The sequence below is a fragment of the Aythya marila genome (genome assembly GCF_965140915.1).
Source record: "Aythya marila genome assembly, chromosome: 1".
Classification (NCBI taxonomy): domain Eukaryota; kingdom Metazoa; phylum Chordata; class Aves; order Anseriformes; family Anatidae; genus Aythya; species Aythya marila.
In genome coordinates, this window is record NC_139042.1 from 41,752,779 (window position 1) to 41,780,316 (window position 27,538).

The 27,538-nt window shown below is 32.5% G+C and overlaps 1 protein-coding gene across 6 annotated transcripts in view; it reads right to left on the reverse strand.

Moving 5' to 3' along the window:
* DACH1 (dachshund family transcription factor 1) overlaps positions 1 to 27,538 on the reverse strand; it is a 373,305-nt gene that overhangs the window by 40,989 nt on the left and 304,778 nt on the right. For all 6 annotated transcript variants that reach the window (XM_082769960.1, XM_082769959.1, XM_082769961.1 and 3 more), the window contains 2 exons: positions 11,994 to 12,145; positions 2,273 to 2,420 (listed from right to left, as the gene is read on the reverse strand). In XM_082769960.1, coding sequence (XP_082626086.1) covers positions 2,273 to 2,420; positions 11,994 to 12,145 — 300 coding nt within the window. The remainder of the gene's footprint in view (positions 1 to 2,272; positions 2,421 to 11,993; positions 12,146 to 27,538) is intronic.

Below are 27,538 nucleotides of genomic sequence, written 5' to 3' on the forward strand. Positions count from 1 at the left end.
TTTGACTTGTGTTAACATGACAAGCAAAAGACAGACATTGATACAGGTTGCCTTGTGCTCTTGTGCTGAAGATCCCATTTATCTAATGGACTTCGACCTGTGTGTGACAGAGTGCATGATTCTATGCTGTAGTTTTTTAAGCGTATTCGGGTTTTTTGTAGGGTAACTCTTAACTTACTAGAGCTATGGTACAGTTCTCTCATTTTACTCATGCTTCCATTAAGATGTGAAACTTTCTTTGAGACATGACATTTGCTATTTGGAAAACTAATGTCAGGTAAAGCCTCCTAAGCATTTTTCTATCTTTAATTGAAGAATAAATTCTCGAAGTAATTACAATCTGGCCTTATTTGTTTCTCTCCTATTTGGCTCTGCTCATTTTAAAGAATAATCTACTATTTTTCTTTGTTTTATACAGAAGTATCCACTATTAAAGATAGTCATCCTAATTAAATTCTCTTTACTATATACCATTATTAAGTGCTCAAACCATTCCTCTTTGGTCAGACTCTTTTACCAGTGCAATGTCATCATTAAAAGGATACATATAAAAGAAGCAGATAGTGCATAGTGCTGAGAATAACATTATAAAGTATTTCATTTCACTATCCTAAGTAAAATAAAGGACTATCACATGCTCTTTCTTGACATAGAACTTTGAGCAAAATTGCTTTTACCTAATTTTAACCAGTGAAAGCATGTGTCTAATTCAACCTAGTCAAATGTTTTTGGTTTAAACAGGAAGAGAAAGAAGTTTCACAGTGTAATTGACACCACCTACTTGTCCGAGAGCAGAATGTAGGAATCTCTTTCTTTATTGAAATAAAAGAAATTTATAATATTAGCTTAAATGAGGTGCTTAATTTCTATATGGAAAAATGCAAGTAAGGTCAGAGGGGTCCTCTAAAAAAGGGATATATGACTGAGGGGTTGTGAAACACAGAAGTAGATATGGATGTGAAGAATAACTGGGCCATTTTAGAAAACTTATTTAAAGGTGTAAGTAATGCAAGTATACTGACTAAAATAGGCCAGTTGTGGACAAAGGGATGATTCATTGCATAGTTGTGATAATTGTTAACAGTAGTTGTCTTTAAAAATGTATTATTATAAGTTTAAAAGGGAAATTAATGATGCAGCAGTCCTACTCTTTAATTGGTCAAGACATGATATAGAATTACATTGCTGACTTACAGGTAGAATGTTAATTAAAGGTATAATGATATTGGTCATGAATCCAACAGTTCTTGGGGTTCCTTAACTCAACAGTTCACAGAAAAATAAACTATAACTCTATCCCTGAAAAAATATTTATCTGACTTGTCATGTTCTGTGTTAAACAGGAAGCTAGCCCCAGAGGTTAACTGCTCCTTGGGAAGTAATCAGACAATACTAAAGAGCAATAAATAAAAAAGAAGAACCGTAAAGGAAGATGGGAACATGCTCATAATGCAAATAAATATGTAAATCACTATAAACTACCTTAACTTTACTACCAATGTTTTAGAAAAGTGTACTTATATAAATGTATATTATACATTTATATAAGTACACTTTTCATATATATACATACGATTCATATATACATACGATCTACTGTATACTATATATAACGTATATACTTTATATCATTCTAATAATGTAATGAAATTATAAAGAATTAATTAACAAATATATATATTTACAGTGAGTTTTTTTTTCAAGAAGAACCTTAGCTGTTCCTTCTATAAACATGTTTGAACTGCTGCATTATACAAGGCTTACATATTACTATTACCTTTATATTTATGACATACAATTTACCTAAATATGCAATGCATGACTCTATCACATAAGAAAAAAAATGAATTCATAACACCTTGCAGCTTTTGATTTGATAATAGTTGTGTTTGTATTAAGTAGATATTCCTTTTCATAATGATCACAACCTGACAAAGTCCACAACTTCTGCATTTATAATTGTGCTGTACATTTCTGATACGTTGGAACAAGTCAAAACAAATAAACAAACAAACAACAAGCAAACACAAACAAACAAACAAACAAAAATATATATCACACATACACAAGAAAAAGGCACGTTTGTTATAAATCTCATAAAGATCCTATGCAGAATCAGGATTCAGCAGGGTGCAAAATTTCCTGTATAGCAGTCAGCAGAAACATAACATAAGTGTAGGAGAAAAGTTTTGATCAAACACGGTGCTTGATGGAAAAATAGGTTTCCAGAGAAAATATATTTCAGGTATTTATGTTTGTTTAATGAAGATACCTCTGTTCTTCTGCTCCACAGCCAACTGTTTTTCAAGTGTTTCCCTCATTTCTCGTTCCCTGAAGAGCTCCATCTTCAGCTCTGTCTTTTCCAGTTGGACCTGTTTCTCTTGAGCTCTGGCATTGTCTATAGCAACCTTTAGTAGACCCTGTTCAAAGATAAAGTTGGATATTTTAATGTTTAAAGAATGTTAGAACAGCTGACATAATAAACAACTTCTGTTATTTATCTTTGATTAGTCATGTGAGATTTTACAAATGAAACAATCCTGTTACTGGGTCAAAGCCTCCCAATTATCAACAGCAAATTTTTAATCCAGTTAATTTTAAGAGGTGGACAAAAAATCTGTAAAAAGTAGGGAGTCAAGCTTTCACAGATGACATAAACTGGTCTTCAACTATGCATATAACTAATGTGAAAAATTTATAGTAGTAGGTTTATTCTTCATAAGAGATTTAGAAACAAAACAAAACAAAACAAAACAAACTATATCAGCAACTTGCCTGTAACCAAAACAAAAATTTGTTCCATAGAAAAAAGAATTGGCAGTCACCCACAGAATGATAAATTCAGTCTCTAGTACTGCTCAAGCTCCTTATTGTTGTTAGTTGTTAGTTATTATTATATGTCATATTATTTCCAAGGAAGATTATGTTATTGGGATACTAAGCTGAGGACATTCACAAAGCAGGAAGATCTCTTTGTCTTAAAAAGTCCATTTGTATATTAAAAAGTCCATCTTGTACAATTATTATCTCACAGCAGAGGACAAAACATAATTGTCTCTTACTTTCTTGACCTGGGATGGTCAGAAAAAAATCTACCTTTTTTGTTTTATTGTATCAGGAAATAATGATTCAGCCTATACTATTTTTTTCTTGAGAATTCAACTCCACAATTCCACAAATCTTTTCACAGGAAACAGACAGAACCTAGCATAGCTAATAACTAGTTAGTTAGGTCACTGAGATAAGCTATGAAAAAGAGGAGAGGAAATAGGATGGATAGAAATAAATAAATATGGACAGAAAATAATTCAATATTCCAGAAGTTTGGCTGTCAGGCTCTTGGGTGTACATCTCAATCTCTTCTCCTGAAGATATCATAATATAGTAGATAATTAAGCATGGCTATGCATATATGATCCTGTACGGATATGAACCTACCTATAGTATATCTTAGGCAAGTCTCCTCACAGCTTACCTCCATAGACCCAATTTAATATAAAGCAAAATAATGCCAATAAAAGAGACTGAGAGGTCTCTAGCAGGTATGTTAGGGAAGCATTCAGCTAACAGAGAAGATGTTCGCAAGACCTGCTCTCAGAACCAGGTACTACAGACATGCTTACAGCTCACAAATAAGTTCCCTCACCACTCAGGCACACTTCCTAAATTAGATTCTGGGTTTCAAGTTTTTTCACTAAAATTCTTTGAAATATCCCCCAAAGAACAAGTGAGAAATATGATACTTAAAAATGGAAAAAAAAAAAAAAGAAAAAAAGCATTCTTCATGTGTTAGTCTGCACATTTCTCCTGCTAGTCTTCCTAATTTTAATGACTACTTTGAAATCTGTATCCTTCAAACACCTCTTTTAATTCTGTTTTCAGGGCCTATTATTTTCAGTACTCTTCATCTTCATTCTTAAGTAAATTTTTGCCTCAAGTGTTTAATTCTCAGAGCTTAATTCTTTGCAGCTCTATTACAGTTCAATCTATAAAGTCCATAGAAGCAGAGAGAACTAAACACCTTCCAAGTGCAAGGTCAATATAGTCACTTAAACAATATACACTATAGACGTATAGAACCACATTTGAAAATATCTGACAGGATCTCAACAGATGTGCTTACAAATATATTTTGAGTTTTAGCAGTTTTCTTTAAAAGAACAAAAAGCTATTATAAAATATCCAAAACACAAAGATATTTTGTGGTGAATGCTTAACCTCGGTGACTACTAAATAAAATTTCCTAAAGCTATATACAAAGTTCTGTACACATATACAAAGCAAAATATACTTTAAAACATTTATAAAAACTTTGCAATCTATTTTTTGAATGTTACTGTTCATTTGAAATCAACTTCCCCTACCCCATTCACCTAGGCTTACAACCATCATAAACTGTGGATGGTTGGTTAATAATGGATGTTTCTGAAATACCGTGAAATTCAGGAAGGAGCTATTTATTAATGTTTGTTTCTGATTTGTGCTTGAACTCTAGAATATTTTAATCTCCAACTCATCACTTACTAGATAGAACATGTGATTCACCCAAATCACTAATAAACTAGATCAAGTGAAATTATAAAATTATATGAAGGGTATTTGTTGATAAAAAGTATACTGTCAAATAATTTTAAAGCTACGAACACCCTCCTCCAAAATTCTTGCAATTCATCATATTTAACAATAAAATTGACCTGCTAAAATAACTGCCATCTTTACTCAATTCAACTACATTCTTGTACATGTTTCTTCTTCATCAGGAACGAACAATTAGTAACAAATGAAAGAGATCATTACATCAAGTGCCCTTTTAGATCACCCCAATTAAAACTTTAGTTTAGCTGTATTTTAATTCTAAGATACCAAATTCTAATTTTCTGCTCTGATTGCTCTTGTTGACTTATCTTTGAAAGATGTACTCTCAGTGCAAAGCCTAGAGATTATTTAGCAAGCTGCCAATGTTGGCACCACTTAATGCGTTGATTGGTTGTATTATCAGTATCAGTTTAAAATAAATTACTAGTAAATTATTATTGTCTTTGCCTGACAAAACACAATATTTTGGTGTTCTTTAAATATGAAACAATCATTATGAATAAACATGGAATATAATGCTAGTGTAGCACTGATGTGTGTAACTTTGTATTAAGAATTGCTGCAAAGTGTGAAGCGGCTAAAAGCGTATTACGTTTTCTACACCATACTTCCTCCTCCAACCTTTTTTTTTAAAAAAAAAAAAAAAAAAAACTTGCTGCTAACATAGCTAATGGTAATACATTACCTATTGCTGCTGATTATGTCTGAAAAATATTAGCTTTTTGAAGCCAAGACACACTAGGGACTACTTATAAGCTACACAAAATTAAGTTTCATTTTTAGAAGTTAAATCAGTGCACATCAGTAGGCGTCCAATGTGAAAAAAAAAAGTCTGCATGAGAGCCAAACTGATACATATGCAAAAGTACTGCTGTTGCCAATGACATCTCTAATGCAAAAATACTGGAAACATTCAATATCTCCCTTTATTTAATGCAGAAGGGGCTGAGAAAAGCAACTAAAAAGTAGAGCATCTAAAAATCATCAGTGCCCCTTGGAACAGGAATAGCAATTTCAGAGTTGCATGAAATTCTATTAATTCTCCCAGTGGATCATCTGTAAAAGATTATACAAAATGCAGTATGTCCAACTTGTATTTGCTATGGCTAATCCTCTAACCTGATATTAAATCAATATGCTGCCAATGACAATGGGAAATGCAGTGCAACACAGGGCATTAACAAAAGGAAAATATTTCCCTTTAGGGAAGGTCAGATGTTACAGAGGCTGGATAATGATGATTGTAGTGAACATGCTCAGGTTCCAGATTTGTTTTTAATACAGCATCTGGAGCCAGGCTTTAAACATGGGATGCTATTCTTCCTTTCTCTGTCACTGTTAATATATATATATATATATATATATATATATATATATATATATATATGTATTATTTCAGTGTAATGTAAAACGTCGACATTTTTTCCCTGGAAAATTATAGTTAAATCTGGTTTTGGTTTGTTTACTCCATTTACTTGTTCTGATATTTTTCACTGATAAATTCTCCAGAAGTGTTCTAAATAAAAAGTTATGCTGATGTACGGTTGCTATTTCTTCCCATTCACTAACTAATACATATCTCTAATACTTCTGAAAGCAGCATCGTGTTAGGACATTCTACTGATCCCTTCGAAATTAAATGTTAAAGATATCTCAGCCTTAAAGCTGGTATTATCAATCACTATTAAACAACAACTATAATAATAATAATAATAATAATAATAATAATAATAATAATAATAATAATAAATGGTATATTTTCAAAGGGTAGGGAAAAAAAAAGTTGTATAGAAATTTTTCTCATTCTAGCTTCACCTACTGTGTGTTACAGGTAATAAACTTCAGTTAGCTACATAGCTATATATGACTTAAAAATGGCCTTACTAGTTAATACAGTGGTCTGCCTAGAATATTTTTGTTTCCAGCAATTTCCCATAGTGAGTGAAAAAAGAAAACTAAAAGAATAAGGCATGAATGTAGAGAAGCATTTCACATTTCCCATCAAATCTCCCAGCTTCCAGAAATTGTAATATATTAGCTATTCCTGCTGAAAACACTTGCAAATAACACTACTTCTCTTTTAGGTAGGAGATTGCATATAATTTGTGTGCCCTCATTATTGTTGGGAATTAAAAAAAAAAAAAAAAAAAAAAAGGTTTATTATATATTGTATTAACTTTCTTCCACAGGTAAAATTCTGCAATTTATAACTGAGTGCCAACTTAGCAACATAAGCTAAGATAACACAGTTTGACTATCTCTACAGACAACTTTAGGAAGACATTTTTGTAGTATCTCAGATTGAGTATCTCCATCACAGGTAAAGGCATATTGTACAAATATAAATGATATTTTTCATTAACATTTTCTGTGAGGAATAAATTTCTATTGCCTTTTAGCAGAAGACAAAAAAAAAAAAAAAAAAAAAAAAAAAAAAAAAAACTTGAATTAAAGCAGTAATTTTTACTTTATCCAGTGTTTGTAATACTTTTCCCTTGTGTATTTAGTTGTAGATGGAAACAGTGCAGGAGAGTCACAGCAATAAAGCTAGTTGTTTGCTTTGTTTTCATAAGGGAATTTAGTTGATAATCATGTATTTATTTTATTAATATAAATGGGATAGTTGCAACTTATTTTACATATTTCTTTTAAAAAAAATAGCAGCAAATTTTGTCAACACGATACAGTCTTGACAGAGAAATGTAGCTATTGGTGAAACTAATTCATCTATTAGATATTAATAGAAATTTTTCTCTGGGTTAAGACTGAATATTCAGATTCTAAAAGCCTAAATTAATATCACTATTACCCAGGAATATTGCAGTATTATGAAAGGCTGTGGCTGTAACAGACTTTGGCATAACTGGGCCATGACTTAAAATGGTGAGAAGTATGAAAACATCTTTAGCCTTCTCACTAGTACCCACATAGCATTTTGCTGTGACCCACCTTCCATCACCCTTCATCCACTCTGCAGCTGCACATAGACTTCCAGAATTTAATCTGGAAGAAATCAACAAATATACATTGTGAAGGAAAAGATATCACTTAATCAGAACTCTCTCAATAGGAAAATATTGCCCCTACCTAATTTATTTTGTGTCTATTTGATACTTTGTTACAGTTAATTATTTATATCTCAGCAATCCCAGTAAGACTTATGTCTTCATTGTTCTGGATTCTGTATATTGTGATTATCTCCTCTTCAAATGTATAGTTAATTAAATATTAGAGTTGTGGTTTTTGTTTGTTTGTTTGTTTTGTTTTGTTTTGTTTTTTAATAAGTATTTACTAAGTCCTGATTTTTGCCGGGATAGAGTTAATTTTCTTTCTAGTAGCTGGTATGTTGTTCTGCTTTGGATTTAGGATGAGAATAATGTTGATAACACACTGAGTTGTTGTTAAGCAGTGTTTATGGAGAGCCAAGTACTTTTCAGCTTCTCACACTGCCCTGTCAGAGAGGAAGCTGGGGATGTGCAAGAAGCTGTGAAGGGACACATCTAAGACAGCTGACCCAAACTGGCCTAAAGATATCCCATATCATATGATGTGATGCTTAACAATAAAACTGGGGGGAGTTCGATGGGGGAGGCAGAGGGAGAGAGGAACACCATTACTCAAGGTGGGCATCAGCTGGCTGGTGGTGAGCAATTGTGTTGTGCATTGCTTGTTTGTTTTGTTGTTTGTTTTAACATTTGTTGTTGTTATTGTTTTCATTTTTAGGGTTCTTTTTTTTTTCTTTTCTTTTCTTATTAAACCGTCCTTATCTCAATCCATAAGTTCTTTCACTTTTCTTTTCAGTCTTCTCCCCATCCCACTGCGGGTTGCAGAGTAAGCAAATGGCTGTGTGGTGCTTAGCTGCTTGCTGGGTTAAACCACAACAGGTATTTATGGAGAAATAAAAAAAGAAATGTTTATGATATTAAAAAGCATCTGATGACAGCTATAGCAAACAGACTTATCTAATACTAGCCTAGAATTATGGATTACTGATGAGGCATTTTTCATTTACCTTTAATATGGATGGAAAACACAGACTTGCTTAGAATTTAGTGGACAATTTTAAAGACTGACTCAGACTTCTACAATGGAAGTAAGAGGACTAAGACACCAAGCTCAAGTGACAGCTGTCATCTAAGTTCTTCAATACCTTCAAGACTTTTTTGGCACTTTTTTTTTTTTTTTTCAAATATCAAAAGTGTTCACAAATTGTCTACTTACATACCCAAAAGCACCAACCCCATGGTCAGATTTAGGATCCCCCTAACCCTGACAAAGTTTAATACTACATTTTCTGTTTTCCATATTTTAAACCAGGACAAACATTACAGCTTCTGGAGACACCCATGTTCTCTGTGACACAGATCCTTCCTCTCACACAACTGAATAAACAGAGTGTATTACAACACAGGTATCCACCATTACATCCATACAGATTAGTGTAGACAAGGGTTGCTTGTCTATGTATTCATGTGATCTTCATAATCCTAAAATATAGGCATGTTCCATCACTGCATTTGGCAGGTCACCTAATGAAGATGTGCATTTCACAGGCAGACATATACCCATCCTATGAAAAGACACGTCTGTATTTTGGTTATGTGGGATCTTAGGAAAAAGGGAATGGTGTTTAGCAAAACTAAAAAACTAAAAAACTAAAAAACTAAAAAACTAAAAAACTAAAAAACTAAAAAACTAAAAAACTAAAAAACTAAAAAACTAAAAATAAAAACTAGTCCTTGCTAGTTTTTAGCCTAGCTAGATTTGCTGTTATCTTATCTGTACTCAAAAGCACCTCAACAGCAGAGGTAGGGAACAAACTGTAGGCCAGATGATCTTTTCTAGAAAGTCAGATATGGTGCACTGTTGATAACTTCTGTCATTAATGTTAGTAGAGCTGGAACAAGAGAATGGTGAGTGAGCTTACTACTCCATGTCTTCTTTGAATCCACACCTCTGCACTGAAAAGGATGCAAAATTAACCTGGGCCAAAGGAAAATAAAGAGGAATTGACTCATGTACTAGAGGCATCATAAATTTCAGGTGGTACTTATGTGTTTCCTAATAAAGTCACAAATTATGTTACAAGCACTGGCCATAGTACAAAATTGTCCTGTTCCAAAAATCCTGTAAAGGAGTTTGAACTTGTAGTCAAATATGTAAAATTCACTTCTGAAAGTGTCAGTATCAAAGAGCATAGTTCACCTGTTTGTCTGAGGTAGCCTCCTCTCATTAGAAGAAACACTGAAAATGGAAACCATTTCTAGGTCACCAATTAAAGAAACTGTCACTGTTGTGTACAGGTTATTGTAACAGACTCTACTGTTTAAAGAGAATACTTAACTATTTCTACACAGTTAGGAAAATAATTATATATATAAATATAATTATATTTATAATGTCTGTCTATATAGAGAGACAGAAAAACGTTGTTTTGTTTTTAAGTAGTCCTGATGGAGATGAAATGTATGGGGAAAAAAAAATTAAAAATTATGTCTTGATATTATGTGAAAGAATTCCCAGAGCTCTGTGGGAATGATGTAGTGAGACATGGGAACAAAGTGAAAAAATCCATAGGGCTTTAAAACCCACCTGTTTACCCTGACTGGTGATTTGTCATGATGTGGAAACTCAAAGTAAGGAGCAGAAGTAGAAAAATAAAAATAAAAATAAATAAAAAAAAATAATAAAAATAAAAATAAAAAAATAATGTCATGATCTTTCCTTTAATCTCTTCAACATATAAGATTAGTTTAAGAAAAAGGAAAAAAAAAAAAAAAGCAATTCCTGAATTTCACATTAACATTTTCTGTAAGTCAAAACTGAATGCATTCTTGGCAAATTAATCCTAGTCATTTATCCTGAAGTACTGCAGTACTTTCATATTCAATCACAAGATTAGCTAACCTGTTGATGCTGAATGCTCTGTTCATTAGGTTGCTGTCTAGAGACATTGAGTGCACACATTTGTCAAAAAAATTACTAGGAACTTTCCTGTACATGCATGCATAGCCAAAACATTACATACTTTACTGTCTTTCTTCCTCTGGGAAAAAAAAAAAAAAAAAAAAAAAAAAAAAAAAAAAAAAAAAGTTCTTTACAGATTACAACAGACCTGAGAATGAGAAGAATACTATATTTTGTAGAATTACCTTGTTTTAGAATTTTAATATCCTAAAAGCATAATCACAAATGCCTAAACTACCAGTTTAGGCAAATACAGCAATACTCAATTGATAGAAATTTCTATAAATTCTTAAATGGCGTGGTTGGTTTTTTTTTGCTTTTGTTTGTTTGTTTGTTTGTTTGTTTGTTTTATGATCGGATCTCAAAATATCACTAATGAAAATATCATACAATTGTTTCATAAAACAAGTCTGAAGTGTCATAAACTTGAAGATTACTTAAGAGAGTAAAATGAACAGGATTTGGCCCTACTTTGTGTAGTGTTTGCTGAGTATAACAGAATTGATCTGATGCATTTACACAAATGAGCAGAAAAAAAAAAGTATTGTAAAAATTACTTTATAAGTTATAAGCTGCACAAACAAGGCTCATCTATAATGAATACAATATGGCTGCATTATTTCCTGCACTATCATTTTGCTTCTGCATGCAACATACAACTATATTGTTGCAAAAATTCCATCTGGAAAACATATGTTCATTGAATTTGTGGACAAAAAAGATCTTCATTCTAATATAAAACACTAACATCTTGGCTTCATGCTACACGCAAGTGTACACCTTGAACAATATTTGAATCAGACTGTACTGTACACTCAATAGACATGCTGACTACCCACAGGAAATCTGCAGAAAATTTGATAATACCCTTTGAAGTCTATTCTTTGAAGACAGTACTTTAAGTTAAATGAGCTTATTTATAAAAGAAGTGGTGTTCTTTTTGTGTGTGTCTGTGTTTTTTTTTGTTTTGTTTTGTTTTGTTTTTGTGAATATTTCTATGGGAGACACATTTCAAATAGCTTTAAATATCATTTCCACCTTGGCACTCCAGCAATTTAAAATAACTATTTATTAAAGAAAAGTTTCTCTGCTTAGTTAATGAGATAAACTTAAACAGTAAGATACATTTCATTAGCCTGTAATAAAAAGAGCATTTAAGGTAAATGTTGTTAAATGCACCAATGTCATTTTCACTGAATGCTCTGCTGTGGTTTAATACACAATCTATTTTTATGTACTGTATCTGACAGCTTCTAAATTCATTTTTTGTTGTGATTCCTTTAAATCTTAAATTACTAGAAAGTTTCAGTAAATTAGTTGATCCAAATAATCTTATAAACTGATTAGGCAAGAATGGTTGTATTAATTTAGACAAAACTGAACAACTGGCTCCTCTCCATCCCTTTAAGCTGCTGTACAGAAAGGCCTACCTGGATGTTAGTCAGAAGGGTCTCTATGGATGACAATCCATCTGGGAATAGAAATGGAGATGGAAAACCTGGAGGTAGTGGTTGCCCATGCCCAGTTAGAGAAAGTTTGTCAAGGCTGTCTCTTGCGGTTGGTGTGGAGAGTGGGGTCTCATCTGTATGTGATTGAAACAAAAATATAGAACAAGTTACGCTTGTCTGTTTTTATTAGACCTCAGTAATGGCTTCCCTAGTGGTTTCCAGAACATTTATTGCAAATTGGTTCCTGCTATCAGGAGAAAATGCTTTCTGCTGAATTTTCTTTAATGAAAAAGCTGTGGAGATACAACAAGATAACATTAATGAGTAACTTTATAAGCCTTTTAAATGCAGTCTCTAATGAGACTGAGTTTACAGTGCCATAGAATCTTTTTAAAACAAATATTATCTCACATATACTTGTGATAATATATTCAGACTGACTTTATGGGCACCTTCCCAATTATCTCATTTTAGTTCTTGTTCTATTTGGAGTAACAATAGAATATTTTCTAGCATGACATATATTGTGTATAGGAGAAGTATTTGAATACAAGGCTTCCCACACAATTAACCCTTCCCATTCTTAATGTTTTCATTTACATCTCAGAAGATTCTGCAACACAGAAAATCTACAGATCTTCAATGCATTATTAATCAAGAAAGTATACCTGATTCCCACAATGAAAACATACTCTGAACAATAAATGATATTAACAGCATGGTTACAATTACTGCCTTTTTTTTTTTTTTAACACAAATATTTTCTAACAATTAGTGTTCAATTCCTTAGTGAGATCATAACAATCAGATTTGATCAGCTGTCACATCACAACAGGAAAAACTCCCCCAGCTTGAAGACCACTAAGATTAACATGTCACAGATAATCTGTGAATGGATTATAAAGTGCAGAAATTAAAAAAAAAAAAAAAAAAAAAAAAAAAAAAAAAAAAAGATAGAGGCTTCAATACACTTTTTTTTTCTTCCTTTTTTTTTAATATTTGAAATATTTTTAGACTACTGTTAATATGATATGGTATAGAAATTTAGGTCAACGTCTTTGTACTAGATGTTAATCTGAATTCTTCAAAAGGAAAACTATCTATACATATATTTAGATACATATATCTCTACATACTTTTCTTACCAAGGGCACAGTCATTAACTGACACATATTCATGTATCTCAATACAATTCAAGGGCATTAGAATGTATTCTTTACGTTATTACAGAACTCTGCACACCTGTTTGACTACAGAAGAGTTTGCCAGACTTGCACTATATGAAAATCTTGATATTATTTTCCTAAAAATAACTCTCTCTTCAAATGAGGTGTTGTATTTTCTAAAGTGAAAATAGTCTAAGGACAGGAAAATTTAAATCCATTGCAAGAGAGGGTTAAAGTTTAAGTTTCAGCAATCCTGGATAGACAAAAAAAACCTGTAACTCCAAGCCCCAGTTCATTCCAACAGTCCATTTCCAGCAACACTCCACACAGAAGCAATCTCTGGCAACCATTTTTAGGTGCAGTCTTCTTGTCCCATCTCTTTGCCAACTCAGTTGTGCTGGCCAGCACTGAATGGTGCTAGAGTAAAAGCCTCACCCATAATATCCCTGCACAGAAATGCTAAAACAGGCTTCTGGGCTTGTCCCACTTAGCTCTTTCTGTAGTTAGTGGAAAGAAACATACAGCATTTTAAGGCACTAATCCATCTGATCTATTATAGTCATCATGTGGATGCATCAAAAGGCAAATCTTCCTCTAGAAGTGCCTGCTGACTTTATGAGGAGCATCAGCTGACATGCTCTATGGAAAGGATCTGAAAAATGTACTCTATAAATCCATCCTCATAACAACATGGATATCTCTGTAGTCATTTTAAAACAACATACTGAAATTTGGCCCCAAAAATGAATTGTTTCTTTTCTTCACAACTTTTAAAATATTATAGACATATTCACCATATTAGAAAAAATGGATAAATAAGTCAGGTATTCCCAGGTGTCGATAAACACTGCACAGTACTATTTTTGTTTGCTGCAAATATGGCTTTCCCAAATGTTTCCTATGCAATGTTAAAAATAAATAAATTTATTTAAAATATATTTGAAATTTTAATATAAATAAAAAATAATAATTTTAAAAAATATAATTAAAAAAATAAATTTAATAATTTAATTTAAATAAAAAATATTTAAATTTATCCCAATTAAGGTATTGGATTTGCATGGTATAGAAAGAATACTATGCATCGTTGAATTGATTCATAAAAATGCAAAAGTATGCCATACGTTTGTCACAGAAATGGGCCAAAAATCTCTCATCCCTTCTGAAAAAACTTAAAATCTTGCTAATATTTTAGGTCTCAAACTGTCAAAATATTTTAAAACATACTAGATAAAATTCATCCACTTAAAAAATCCATAGATTTTAATATGCTTAAAAACTGTGCTGTTCCATGCAATTGTTGAGATACAGAAAGCTGCTAACACAGGCATTATCAGAGAATTTAGGCAAGGGATTATATTTTCTATTGCATACTTTAAATATAAATATATGTTGTTTACTGTACGTTGCGCATACTCAAGGCATGTTTGTAGAGGTTTTCTTAGCAATGTCTGGCACAATTTTTTATTTTGCTATTTTCCAATAGGCAAAATAACTCAAAGAAGTTAAAGTTATGCAGAATGGTATGAGCTCAAAATAACATCCAAACTCCTATGTTATAATAAATAACAGAAACAAATTTACACTGAAGGGTAAGACTAGAGAGCTGAACTTACTATGAACTTATTTTAATGAAACTTAGAAGAAAAAAAGTCAGACTAATGTGGCTTTGTTTTCTTGATGTCCCATGTGAAATAAACTTTGAATGTTTGTTTGGTTGAGCATTTGAATGTTTGAAACAGAGCAAATGTACATTATTATACACAGGAAGTATGAATATTTGTGGATGTGAGATAAAAAAAATGATTGAGGAAATCTTGAAAAAATGCATTTTTGAGAAAAACGACATAGTAAACACAGGCAATTAAAACATAACGACATATCTCAGTAGAAAAATAAAATGAGCACTTGACATTAAAGCATTTAAAAATCTTCCATTACTGAAGAAGTTACCTTTTCTCAATACAGTGGTATATCTTTGTTTCCAAATAATCATTAACCTAGAAACTTTTAAACTGTTAAAGAGGAAATACTAATTGTCATTAACCTACTGATGGAACAACAATGCAGAAATGATAAGACCTTGCTGGGAGACAGAGATCTGGCACTTTTAGTCTGAACAAATCAAAGAAAGCATATGAAGACAAGTCAGGGAAAGAGGGGAACGGGGGTCAATCTGCTACTCCATTGTCAGAGCTGGGAGCACAACATTATTAGAACAAAGAAGTGTCCAGGCCTGCCTTTGCTTGTGCTGAGAACTGAGATGTTATAAATTTAAAATAAATAAATAAATAAATGCAAATAAAAATAAGACAAGCTGTTACTGAAACCTCTATAGTATCTGAACAGAGATGAATCTGTGCCTTGATGTAAGAACTAAATCACCATAATAGGCAAGTCTGAAAACAACACATATCTTTAAACTATTTTCAAGTGCTACATCCACTAAACCCATTGTTCCGCATTTTCAAAAATTCACCTAGTTTTTTTCAAACCAGATCTTATCTGAACAGCAGCTGGTTTGGGCCAAATACGTCTAGGATTTTTCACTGTATTTGGTTTGTTGGCATTCTATTTTGTTCTTTCACTAGATATATGGAAACAGACATCCTGGAAGCTGTGACAGCTATTTAAACAATAACGGATGAATGGATGTAGCCATTCTGTTGTCTATGTTCCTAAACGCAAGTAGGATAAGTTGAGACTGGTCACCAATCAGACTGGAGAATGTTTATATTGCCAGGATTTGAAAGCAAGAGATAATGACTGGCTCAAAATACACTTCACAGATTACTGCCTTTCTGTAATCATTTAATGGCTCTTTGTAATGCATCTTTATGTGTTTGTTTTTGTTGTTGTTGTTTGTTTGTTTGTTTGTTTTGTTTTGTTTTTCTCTGTAAAATAATTCATATATGTTTGTTTCTAAAACAGGCCCATTCTTAGCATTTGAATGATGAAAGAGGATCCTATTTTCTCTTTTTACTGTCATAAATCTGGTAAATATATTTTTTGTAGAAACAATCTATTCCATTTTGCAAATTATGATTTTGGTTTACATTGTCGAATATCCCTCAATAAAAAGTTTTTTCTATAAGTCTGTACTTCACCTTCCTCAGAGTTAGAGCTTTTAGGTTTGAGAAGCTCTTTTATTTAAATTATTCTCTAACTGTTGATTAATATTACAGTGGAAGAAGAGGGGTCCCACATTTACTGATGACAGAGCAAGCAAGCAAGCAAGAGTGAGAAAGCAAGGAAAGACAGAAAGACAGAAAGACAGAAAGAAAGAGAAAGAAAGAAAGAAAGAAAGAAAGAAAGAAAGAAAGAAAGAAAGAAAGAAAGAAAGAAAGAAAGAAAGAAAGAAAGAAAGAAAGAAAGAAAGAAAGAAAGAAAGAAAGAAAGAAAGAAAGAAAGAGAAAGAAAGAAAGAAAGAAAGAAAGAAAGAAAGAAAGAAAGAAAGAAAGAAAGAAAGAAAGAAAGAAAGAAAGAAAGAAAGAAAGAAAAAGAAAAAGAGGAAAAAAAAGAGTGAGAAAGATGAGAAAGAGAAGATAGGGAAAGGGAAAGGGAAAGGGAAAGAAGGAAAGAAGGAAAGAAGGAAAGAAGGAAAGAAAGAAGGAAAGAAGGAAGGAAGCTTCTTGCTGAATTCCCATATCATTTGTCTGCTCTATAGTTTCCGGCCTTCAAGATTCACCCTGCACATAAGTAGGAACAATCTGAGATGATAGTGAAGATTGTTACAAGCTGTAAAAGGAATATGCCAGAAAACTTAAAACACTTTTCTTCCCCCACTCCCCACCCCCACCCCCCATTTTTAATGCATTTCAGTTTCATCTTTTTATGTCAAGCATAGTTCTCCAGGATACTAAAAATTAAAACTTTGCAACTGTGGCAAGCATAGTTGTGTCTGTACCGTTTCAAAGAGGCTGGAGTTCTCATGATTAACAGTGCCATTGTAATTGCTCTCCATCTAGTTCTGTTTGTTGGCTTGATGTGTTGACTTTGGGTTAATGAAATATGACTAAAAGATTAAAAGCTTACAATGAAAGGACCACAGCTACAAAGAATATTTCTTTGATGTATACATTGGACACAATAGCTTTGTACCTTTTTGCCAACACATATTTGTGCAAATATATCTTAGAGAACATATATGTCTGCATACCACTCATAACAATTACAGATAAAAAAAAAAATAAAATGGTAAGAGTAGTTTTTTACGACCACTTCGAAGGTAGGCTTAGATGGGGGAACTGCCCCATCTGTTCTGTCTGATTTTTATCGCTGAAAGTAAGATATTCTAACTTGATGCTTCTCCTTTTTGGAAAAGAGGAAGTTTTAGCTAATGCATTTCAAGTATTTCTTTAATCCTTTTAAAGAAAATCTAATCCCTACAGCTCATCATTCACTGCTGCATGGTGTCATTGAGCATACTGCAGTTGGAGTTGTCTCCATAGCAGCAAATAGGAGCCAGCAGGAGAATTACTCTTTGAACATACGATTAGGGACATCTCTTACTCACAGTTCCAGTGCTCTTCTGTGCTGATGCCTTAGAAGCCATTAAGCACAAATGAAAAAGAAATGTATTGCAGGTTAAAATTGGGACATGAGGATTTGGAAACTTGGGATGACTTGACTAGGAGACAGGGACTAATCAAGAACTGAGGAAAGCTGAGCTGAGAAAATAGGAGAGAAGGAGACTCAAGGTGGACAGTTTTGAGAAAAATAATAGGACTGTGATTATGTGTTGAAGGAATGGAGAAAAGAGCACCCAGAGGAAGAAATTTATATTGACTCAGCAAGAAATAGCAAAATAATAAAACTGTGCTTTTTATTCCAGTATATTTTGTGTAAGTAATTCTTGTAGTGTTTTAAGTGCTGTACTTCAGTGTAAATGAAATTTACTGATGGTGAAATCAAATGTATAAAAAACATGCTCTTTAAATATTGTGCGTTTTAGTTTTGTTAAGGAATTACTGGTATAACATCTTTATATACAAATGAAAAGAGTTGGCAAAGTATATCCAAAAAACAAACGTAATTAGTGGTGATGTTCCAGCTGTGAGGATTTCTTCAGGCTTTTTGGACTAGATCAAGTTCAGTTTATTCTTCACTTTACGTGTCCCTGGGAGAGCCTCAGAGTCAATCAGCACAACTTATCTAATTTTCTCTTTCAATAAAAGGATTACTTTAATAACTTTTATCTTATTTTGCAGCCTATTACTGATAAGGGTTGGGTCAAACAGTATTTACTGATTTATTTATTCTAAGGATTTCACAATATTTTAGAATAAATTATCATACATATTTTTAAACAAATATATTTTACTGTTTAATGAAACATTAAAGTGCCAGTGTTACTTCCACATTGTGTAATTTGGCATCATAATACGTAATGTTCCAAACAAAATTATCTTCTTTCTCTGTCATGGTAACAAAGATTATTCTGTTCACAAACAGAATTTTTCATACATTTTTTGAAGCGCATAAAATTGTTCAGACTAAAGTAAGATAGTCAGAAGTAATTCCAAAAAAATAATTCTGCAAATATCTGACAACTACATAGTAGAAGTATCTTGAATACCTGATGGTAACTAACAGTAACTAACCCTGAAGCAATACAAATTCCTATGGAAAAAATAATGGTTAGAAAGGTATAAGAAATATTTTTAATGACTTTTTTAAACAACACATCAATATAAATACAAGGCACTTGACAATACTGCAACCTGAAGTTCTTAAATAAGAGAACTATGTCCATTCTTTCTTTCTTACAGATCATTATATGCTACTGGCAGGTATCAAATACAGATTAAGGCCATCTGTGCTCTGGATGCTGAAAAAAAAGAAAAGCGTAAATGTATTCTACTGGTTCATGTCAAATATCCCAATTAGTACTCTGCTAGCTGGAGAGTATCATCAGCTAGGCAATACTGAATGAGTAAAAAAGTGTTTCTTGGCTTCATATCAAGAAGGGCTTCTGTGCATAAGTGTACATGTATGTAAAGGGTTGTGCAAGTGTGGTCCGTATAGGTTCATACAAGTGACTCAGCTTTTTTGAAATCATACTGAGGAGTGTCCATAATCATCTACACAGTAAAGAAATACCTGGAAAGAAGGAAATTAAGCACATTTGGTTAACTTGTAATACTCTGAAGATGAAGGTTTTATGGTAATGCCTGGAACTGCATTGTATTTACACACTTTTTTGTTTTGTGTTGCAGGTGTTTGGGTTTGTTTGTTTGTTTTGGGGGTTGTTTGTTTTGGTTCATGTTCAGTTAATATTTCTAATATTCACTCTCTTCAGGAAAAAATGAAGTCAGAAAGTCAGCATTTTCAGGAAGTGTATATCTGGCCATGTTGCAATTATGGTGTACTAAGCTACAGTGCTGCTGCTGCTTTGTCACATGGCCCATGTTATTGGTAGGCTGTTGACACCATGAATTGGATGGCCAAACAGAAAATGAATAGACAGTGAATGAAGTGACTGTGCAACACTCATCAATTGTCATTCATTCAACAACACATAACCAGTCCCACACCCAATCCCAAGGGTGCCAGTGAGCAGATGAGGTTGCCCAGGCATGTTGGCACCCAGTGTAAGGAGGCAACACAAAAGTAAACAGTACTGCACTTCACAAATAAATATGCCATAGAAGTTCAATAGAGAAGTCAGAAGATGTTTACACATTTTGAATTTGTGGTGGCTTAAGCTGGTCTTCCACCACAGAAGTCAGAATTAATTTTTATTATCTGATCAGAAATTATAAAACTGAAACTATTGATAAACTTAGCTATTTTGATAAACTTATGATAAACTTAAGTGTTTTGTTTCAGTTGACATTCATACAGAATGCTGTCATGTTTCTTCTAACAATTAACAGGAGAAAACATCAAGCTCTAGAAAAATATGTAAAATGCTCAGTGACCGTTCTTTTTGCAGAAACCCAATATTTTGAAACACATATGTTTATATTCTCTTATACTTCACTTTTCTGTAAGGCATCCAAAATATTTTAATAACTTCTTATTCTTTATAAGAAAAAATACTATCAAGTACTTATAATATTCAGATTGCCAATATATTAATTAGAACACTTAATGAGATGACCAGTCTGAAAATGCCTAGCAAGGCAGGAACATACTGAGAAAAGCTGAGCCCAAGCTTTTTACATGCTAAAATTCCTACCCCACATGTACACCTCACTCCTACAACTAAAATGAATAAGGTAATCAAAAAAATAAATAATCAGATCAACTCAACCAACACAACTATATGGGGATACTGGGTAGTAGGTTCAGGATTCTTGAGTATGTAAGAAAAAGATACAAATGCAGTCAAAGAAACCCTGCTTGAAAAAGAAAGTGACTATAAGACAGTGTTGGACAAGCCCTGAAGACATGTTTCCAAGAGGTTAAGGTAATTCCTGTTTTATCATCATCAGTTCAGTCTGTACTTAAGCACCCAAATGGAAATACACACCCACTTTTTACAGAAATATGTGATCTAGTAACTCCAAGATCTTAACTCTTCTCATAGCCACTACAGTAATTTACATGAAAGACAAAAGGATGTAAAACATCTCATTTTGACAAATTCTCATCAGTAAGAGTACAGAGTGAGCGTGCTGTGTTTCAAATATGATGAAAATGTATACTATAGAGGCTTCCTTAGTTCTGGGGCTTAAAATACACATTCACATAAAAGATGGTCAATTATATTTAACTCACTTTTTAAAACATGCTTTTTCTTTTTCTTTTTCTTTTTCTTTTTCTTTTTCTTTTTTTTTCTTTTTCTTTTTCTTTTTCTTTTTCTTTTTCTTTTTCTTTTTCTTTTTCTTTTTCTTTTTCTCTTTTTTTTTCTTTTTCTTTTTCTTTTTCTTTTTCTTTTTCTTTTTCTTTTTCTTTTTCTTTTTCTTTTTCTTTTTCTCTTTTTTTTTCTTTTTCTTTTTCTTTTTCTTTTTCTTTTTCTTTTTCTTTTTCTTTTTCTTTTTCTTTTTCTTTTTCTTCTTTTCTCTTTCTTTTTTCAAATATAATAAACATCCTTAATATGTCTATCTAGGAAATGGTTCCCGTAGTCAGATGCAAATGTTGTAGACAATAATTGATGTACGCATTTTGGATTATATAGTTATGATATCCTAACAGAAATTTGGCTGTCTGCCTATGGGCGTTCAATATGAGCTTCACAGTTTATAACATCAGAAACACTCTTTTACAGTATTATAGCTACATTTCTCAACCCATTGTCTATAGATTATATCTGAATATCTGCTTCTTACAGAAATCCATAACAATAAACAAACCAAAATACCTACACCTCAGAGTGCTCAGAAATAAAATTCACAATGAAAAGGCAAGCGTTTTTACATCTGATATGATTCCTCTTGCAATTCATTCATCAAACATCTGCAACAAGCTGCCAGAATGTGTCCATTAGTGAGATTTCTATGGCATTCACTAGCTTGATGCTCCCTGATAGAATAATGTAGAAGTTTTACCTCTAATGTTTTCTGCTCCATTTGAGGCATCCACTTTAAAGTCAGCTTGCACTTACTGCTTTTATTTTTGAAAACAGAGATATGGACTGCATGTCTTCATGTCTTTGAATATGTAATTTATGCTAATATATCAGAATACATATTATAATATATATATATTCTTTATGTTTTTATACATTATAGGGTCGCATTCAGCACTGATTTAAGAAGATAAAAAATAGTTTGGAGTCATTGTATAAGCTAAGTCAGTTTGGTTTATATTAAATACAGAAAATTAAAGTATTCTGCACAGCAAATATGCCTTGTGCATATTGGTAAGTTAAAATCTTTTCCAGGATCCAGTTTCTATCCTTCATAGAAATTAAATATTGCATTCAGACTTTTATCTACACTATATTACAACGTAAAGGAAATATGTATTGTAACTCTACTACAAGAACCAAGCTTTTTACTAATTCTGCTTCACATCAAGATTTATATAAATGCTTTAATATTTTATGGCAATAGCATATTTGAAGAAATATTTATTTAATTCCTTAAGCAATTATAATATAATTGCAATAGAAGCAATGAAACAAAATACAATCATAAGAGTGGTTCAAAAACTCTTTACTGCTTTATGATAATTTATGCATTACTGCCTAAACACACTGAAACAAATAGTACAAGCTTTATTATTTTATCCTGCTAAGCTCATGATACGTTTGTGGGTACTTTTATTCAGTATCTTGATAACAGGTTGGCTTTTAGCCCAGTTAGAAAAAGAGCAAGAATTGCATCAGGAAATGACTGCCCCAAAAGTTTTTGTGACCGGTTGCACTACAAAGACTGACAAGAGAAAGTCAAAGCAACCTCTGTGATTTTCTTCATTTTTTGAAAAGAGTATTGCTGATGCAGGCTGCTCTTTTATCAAATTCAAAATAAAATAAAATAAAAAAAAAAATAAAAAGTAAAATCTAAATTATTCTCTATTTTTTTCAGAATCACTTTCTTTACCTTGTTTTTGTCCCAGCTTTCTATAACTCCGCACATTTTACCAATTCCTACAATCTTCTCATTTTTCTCAGTAATACATATTAGTTTTTTTTGTTGTTTGTTTTGTTTTGTTTTAGTTTTCTTCCTTTTTCAATATATGAAGAAATGAGCCTGCTTCTTGAAATGTCAGATCTATCTGAAGACCAGTAGAGAAAAATTACAGTTTAAGAAAAGGAAAAGATTGTTACAGAAATCTGAAAGGACATATTAGCCAAAATTATCTATCTATTTGCAAACTAAAAGAGGCTTGACTTCTCTGTGCATTTTTTTTCACATGAAAAAATGTAAGAACAAGGTATAAATTATTGTCAAAACTGATAAGAAAATGGAAAATAATGTCTTAAAAATACACTCTTAATTTGTTCAATTTTCCAATATTCTGGTATAATCCTTATTGGAGTAGTCCTGGATCTTGCTATGGTCATGGATTTTTTTTATTTGTTTGTTTGTTTGTGTTTTACAGTATAAATAATTCAAACCATGGAAGTTGTGTTTACTTGGGAATGCATAGGAAATAATCAAAATGAAATGCAGTGGTTTGAAATATAATAGCTGTTTTTCTATGCTACTTTACTGTCACTATGGTCTATAAAAGAAGATGCCACTATCTAGCACCACATCACTTTCAGCATGGAAAGTAAATAAAGATTTGCTGAATACAAAAGCAACAGGCATCTTATATATCTAAAAAACAGACCTTCAGCTGGCACAAATTCTTTCAGTTTCATAAAGGAAAAAAGGATGAACCAATGATCTAAGTCTATGCTTAATCTTAATTGCCCAAAATAGTAAGAGTACAGAAGCCATTTATAAGTCCAGGAATTGTCTCACAGTTCTTATACAAACTGTTACATTTGTGTTTCATGTTAAGATCAGAGGAGAAAGAAAGACAGCAAAGGAACACATTCAGCGAAACTTCACTTTAACCCTATCACTGTTTTTGGATGTTCTGTCTTCATACAGCGTTAAGGGTGGATTGTACAATCCCATTATACAGCAGATGTTAAATGCAAAGTAAAATAGTCAGTTGTAAATGATTGATGATTCTCTTTACCATTTCAAAATAAACCTTGATTATTTATATAGTTTTGGGCACTGCTTGAAAGCATCATATTAAACCTAAACAATCGATCCATTTTTCAATGGCTTTGTTGTGTAATGTATTATGTATGTTTTTACATTCTTCTGTGTAAAAAGCCCTAGTGTATGAGAAATGTTTAGAGTTTTGAGTGCTCCACCCAGTCCATATGGTAGGTTTGCTCTGTGTGTAAGACTTACCTTTTTCCACCAGGTCCATATGGCAAGCTTAAGCTAGCCAGGGTCTTCTATCCTCCACAGGGGCCATATGGCAAAGGGAACTCAGTGAACACTCATTTACCTTGCATTGATACTTCATGTATCTCTAGCACATGCACATACATGCACACATATACTGATCAGATTGGGTAGAAAAGACTTAGCTTCTGAAAATCCTTTAGCCATATAATCAATACATTTCTAACAATATGTTATGTGATGTGGATTCTATTCTTTCTGTTTTATTAAAAACTGACAACTCAAATGAATAATTTATCAAATCATTTGATGAACTTATCTGATGGTTTTAGGTATTTTGACATTTAATTATGCTAACAAACTGGTGGATATTCATATAGACAATTCAGTATTGGTTTTTAATATCACTTTACAAGAACTGAACCAAATGCATTGAATCAACTCACTATCTGTGTATAGTATAGTTAGTGAACATATTCAGTTAAAGATTCATCTCTGTGCTGCCCTACTAATACTTCTTTTTAAATAGGCTACTCCTATGCCATTAGAAAAAGATACAGGGCTACAACATATGTAAAATAGTGGTATTGGTTTGGTTGATTAAGCACATGGATTTAAAATCAATGGAAACATAAGAACTTTAAATTGTAATTCATATTTTCAAAGTAATTACTCTAAAACCAATACTTGCTATAGCATTTACAAGTCAATCCAAAGTTTTGCTGTAATTCTGAATTTAGGAATCCCCAGTATTTTATTTATACAGGAGAGATAGAAACAATTTGTAGCATGTTTATAAAAGCTTCATTACACCTATAAGCTTATTTTAAAATGGAACAATATTCCCCAGCAGTAGAAATTTTGCATAAAACTTTTACTTATTTGTAACACAAAACATTATGAAATATATAAAAATGTTGTTTTTATTCATAGGCATTTTCATCTGGTTTCCTCATTTCAGTTTGTGTAAATAAGCACTGCATTGTTAAATGAATATTCAAATATATCAGAGAACTTTCAGTGTTGAAAATAAATAAAAGATTCATAAAAGATTCAGAACAGGTATGCATGTACGTGTTTTCATAGTTCATTTTTGTATATAGCACTTATGTTTTGTTCTGCAATCAATAAAGAATGGAAGTGTTTTCCACATGGAATACATCTCATCATTTCAAAGGAGCCAAACAGCAATACATGTAAGTATTTTAAGAAACCACAAGTATTTTATTAAAGATTTAAAAAGTCTAACTACTATGGTCATGCATCTTATGCATCTTCCTCTTATCTTTCTACTTTTGATTATAGCCAAATACAACTAAATCAATGGACAAAAAAAAAAAAAAAAGGTGTTTTAAATTTCAGGGATTAATAAACATGACCTCAAACACTTTGCCTCTAACCTTCATCATAGGAAAAGCATAGCATGTCTTTAGTATTCACTTATCCCTTTTGCTTACATTGTTCTTTTTTGATATATTCTCTGTATATTGTCTTTTGTGTGTTCTGCTTCTGTTTCCGCTGTTTCCAATGTACAAAGTATAGATACAAACTTTTAATTCGAGAGTTTGAGCAATTATGTGTATATGTGTATATGCATAATTGCTCCTAAATATATATATATATATAAAGCACTCACTTTGTAATCACTGGGGTTTATGGAATGCCTAAAAGAAATGAAAGGTAGACCCTGTCTGTCTAGGTTATTCAGACTCTGTAAATAAGCACCTAAATCTCCACACAACAAAGGAGAGAAGGTAGGTGTCTATCCTATCCTATCCTATCCTATCCTATCCTATCCTATCCTATCCTATCCTATCCTATCCTATCCTATCCTATCCTATCCTATCCTATCCTATCCTACCTTACCCTGCCCTACGCTACCTTATCCTATCCTATCCTATCCTATCCTACCTTACCCTGCCCTACGCTACCTTATCCTATCCTGTCCTATCCTACCCTATCCTATCCTACCCTATCCTATCCTATCCTATCCTATCCTATCCTATCCTATCCTATCCTATCCTATCCTATCCTATCCTATCCTACCTTACCCTGCCCTACGCTACCTTATCCTATCCTATCCTATCCTATCCTGTCCTGTCCTATCCTATCCTGTCCTATCCTATCCTATCCTATCCTATCCTATCCTATCCTATCCTATCCTATCCTACCTTACCCTGCCCTACGCTACCTTATCCTATCCTATCCTATCCTATCCTATCCTATCCTATCCTATCCTATCCTATCCTGTCCTGTCCTATCCTATCCTATCCTATCCTATCCTATCCTATCCTACCTTACCCTGCCCTACGTTACCTTATCCTATCCTATCCTATCCTATCCTATCCTATCCTATCCTATCCTATCCTATCCTATCCTATCCTATCCTATCCTACAGCTGCAGTGCCTCTACCTAAGTAGCTGGACTCTCTCTCTTGTGGCTTTCACATTCACCTTCCTCATTTCATGAATCATGCAAAGAACTAAGAGAACTATCTGAGAAGCCTGTTTTTCAACAATGTAAATTTCACTTTAACTACAATGGGAAACAGAATAAAAAAGAAGATGCCAGACACAGAGATAGGTAGGAAAATCAAATACATGCTTGTTTAATTCAACTTGGAGAACCTAGTCATATATAAAATTATTAGCACACTGTTAAGATACTTGACATAGTAGGATAGACTGCAATTTTAAATACATTCCTATAAAATTATGATTTTATGCTTTGTGCATTATCATTGAGTCAGTAGTTTTCTCTTTTGGGACAGCATGTTAAATTAATTTTCCATCTTGATTAAATTCTTTGTACATACATATATATAAGATATGAACCTGACTTCATAAATATCATTCAGTAGAATTTTGTTAGAGTTTAGACATATAGATTTGTATTTGAAAACCTCTGAAGGTTACAGGGTGAAACCTTCCAACAATATCTCCAGGTCTTCAGGGACCAAATCCCATTATGTGGAGTTCAGTGAAGAGGGTAAACACTACCATAAAGAAATACAAATTGCACATATTTCCCATTTAGCCAGTGTCACAAAAGTTCAGCATTTAGAATTCTAACCAGTTAGGACTTATTCTTGGAGGTCAAGTACCTTGTGAACCTTGTCATCTCACTGATGACATCATATCCCATCCATCAATTCTTTCAGAATCACACTTGCCATCTGCTCAGCACGCTATAATAACTTATTAGACATATTCACAGGGTAACAATCTGTACAATGACACTGTTATCTTAATGCTGGCACATAGAGAGATAGCAGCCATCGCTTCCCTGTCACAGCACAATTATTCTACCTTCCAACTTTAGAAGTTACTTGGATATTTAAACTTCTATTAAATTTTGTTGAAAAAAATAATTCTCAACAGAAATATATATTTTAGCTTTGTGGCTTTTTTTCCCATGAACTGATAGATTATGACTATGTCATGAAGTCCAGGTTGATATAACTGTTTTGCACCTTGAAAGTTTTTGTTTATTTTCTGGAATGCAAAATAAATAAATAAGAACATACGACATGATCGAATGCATATAAATAGCAGA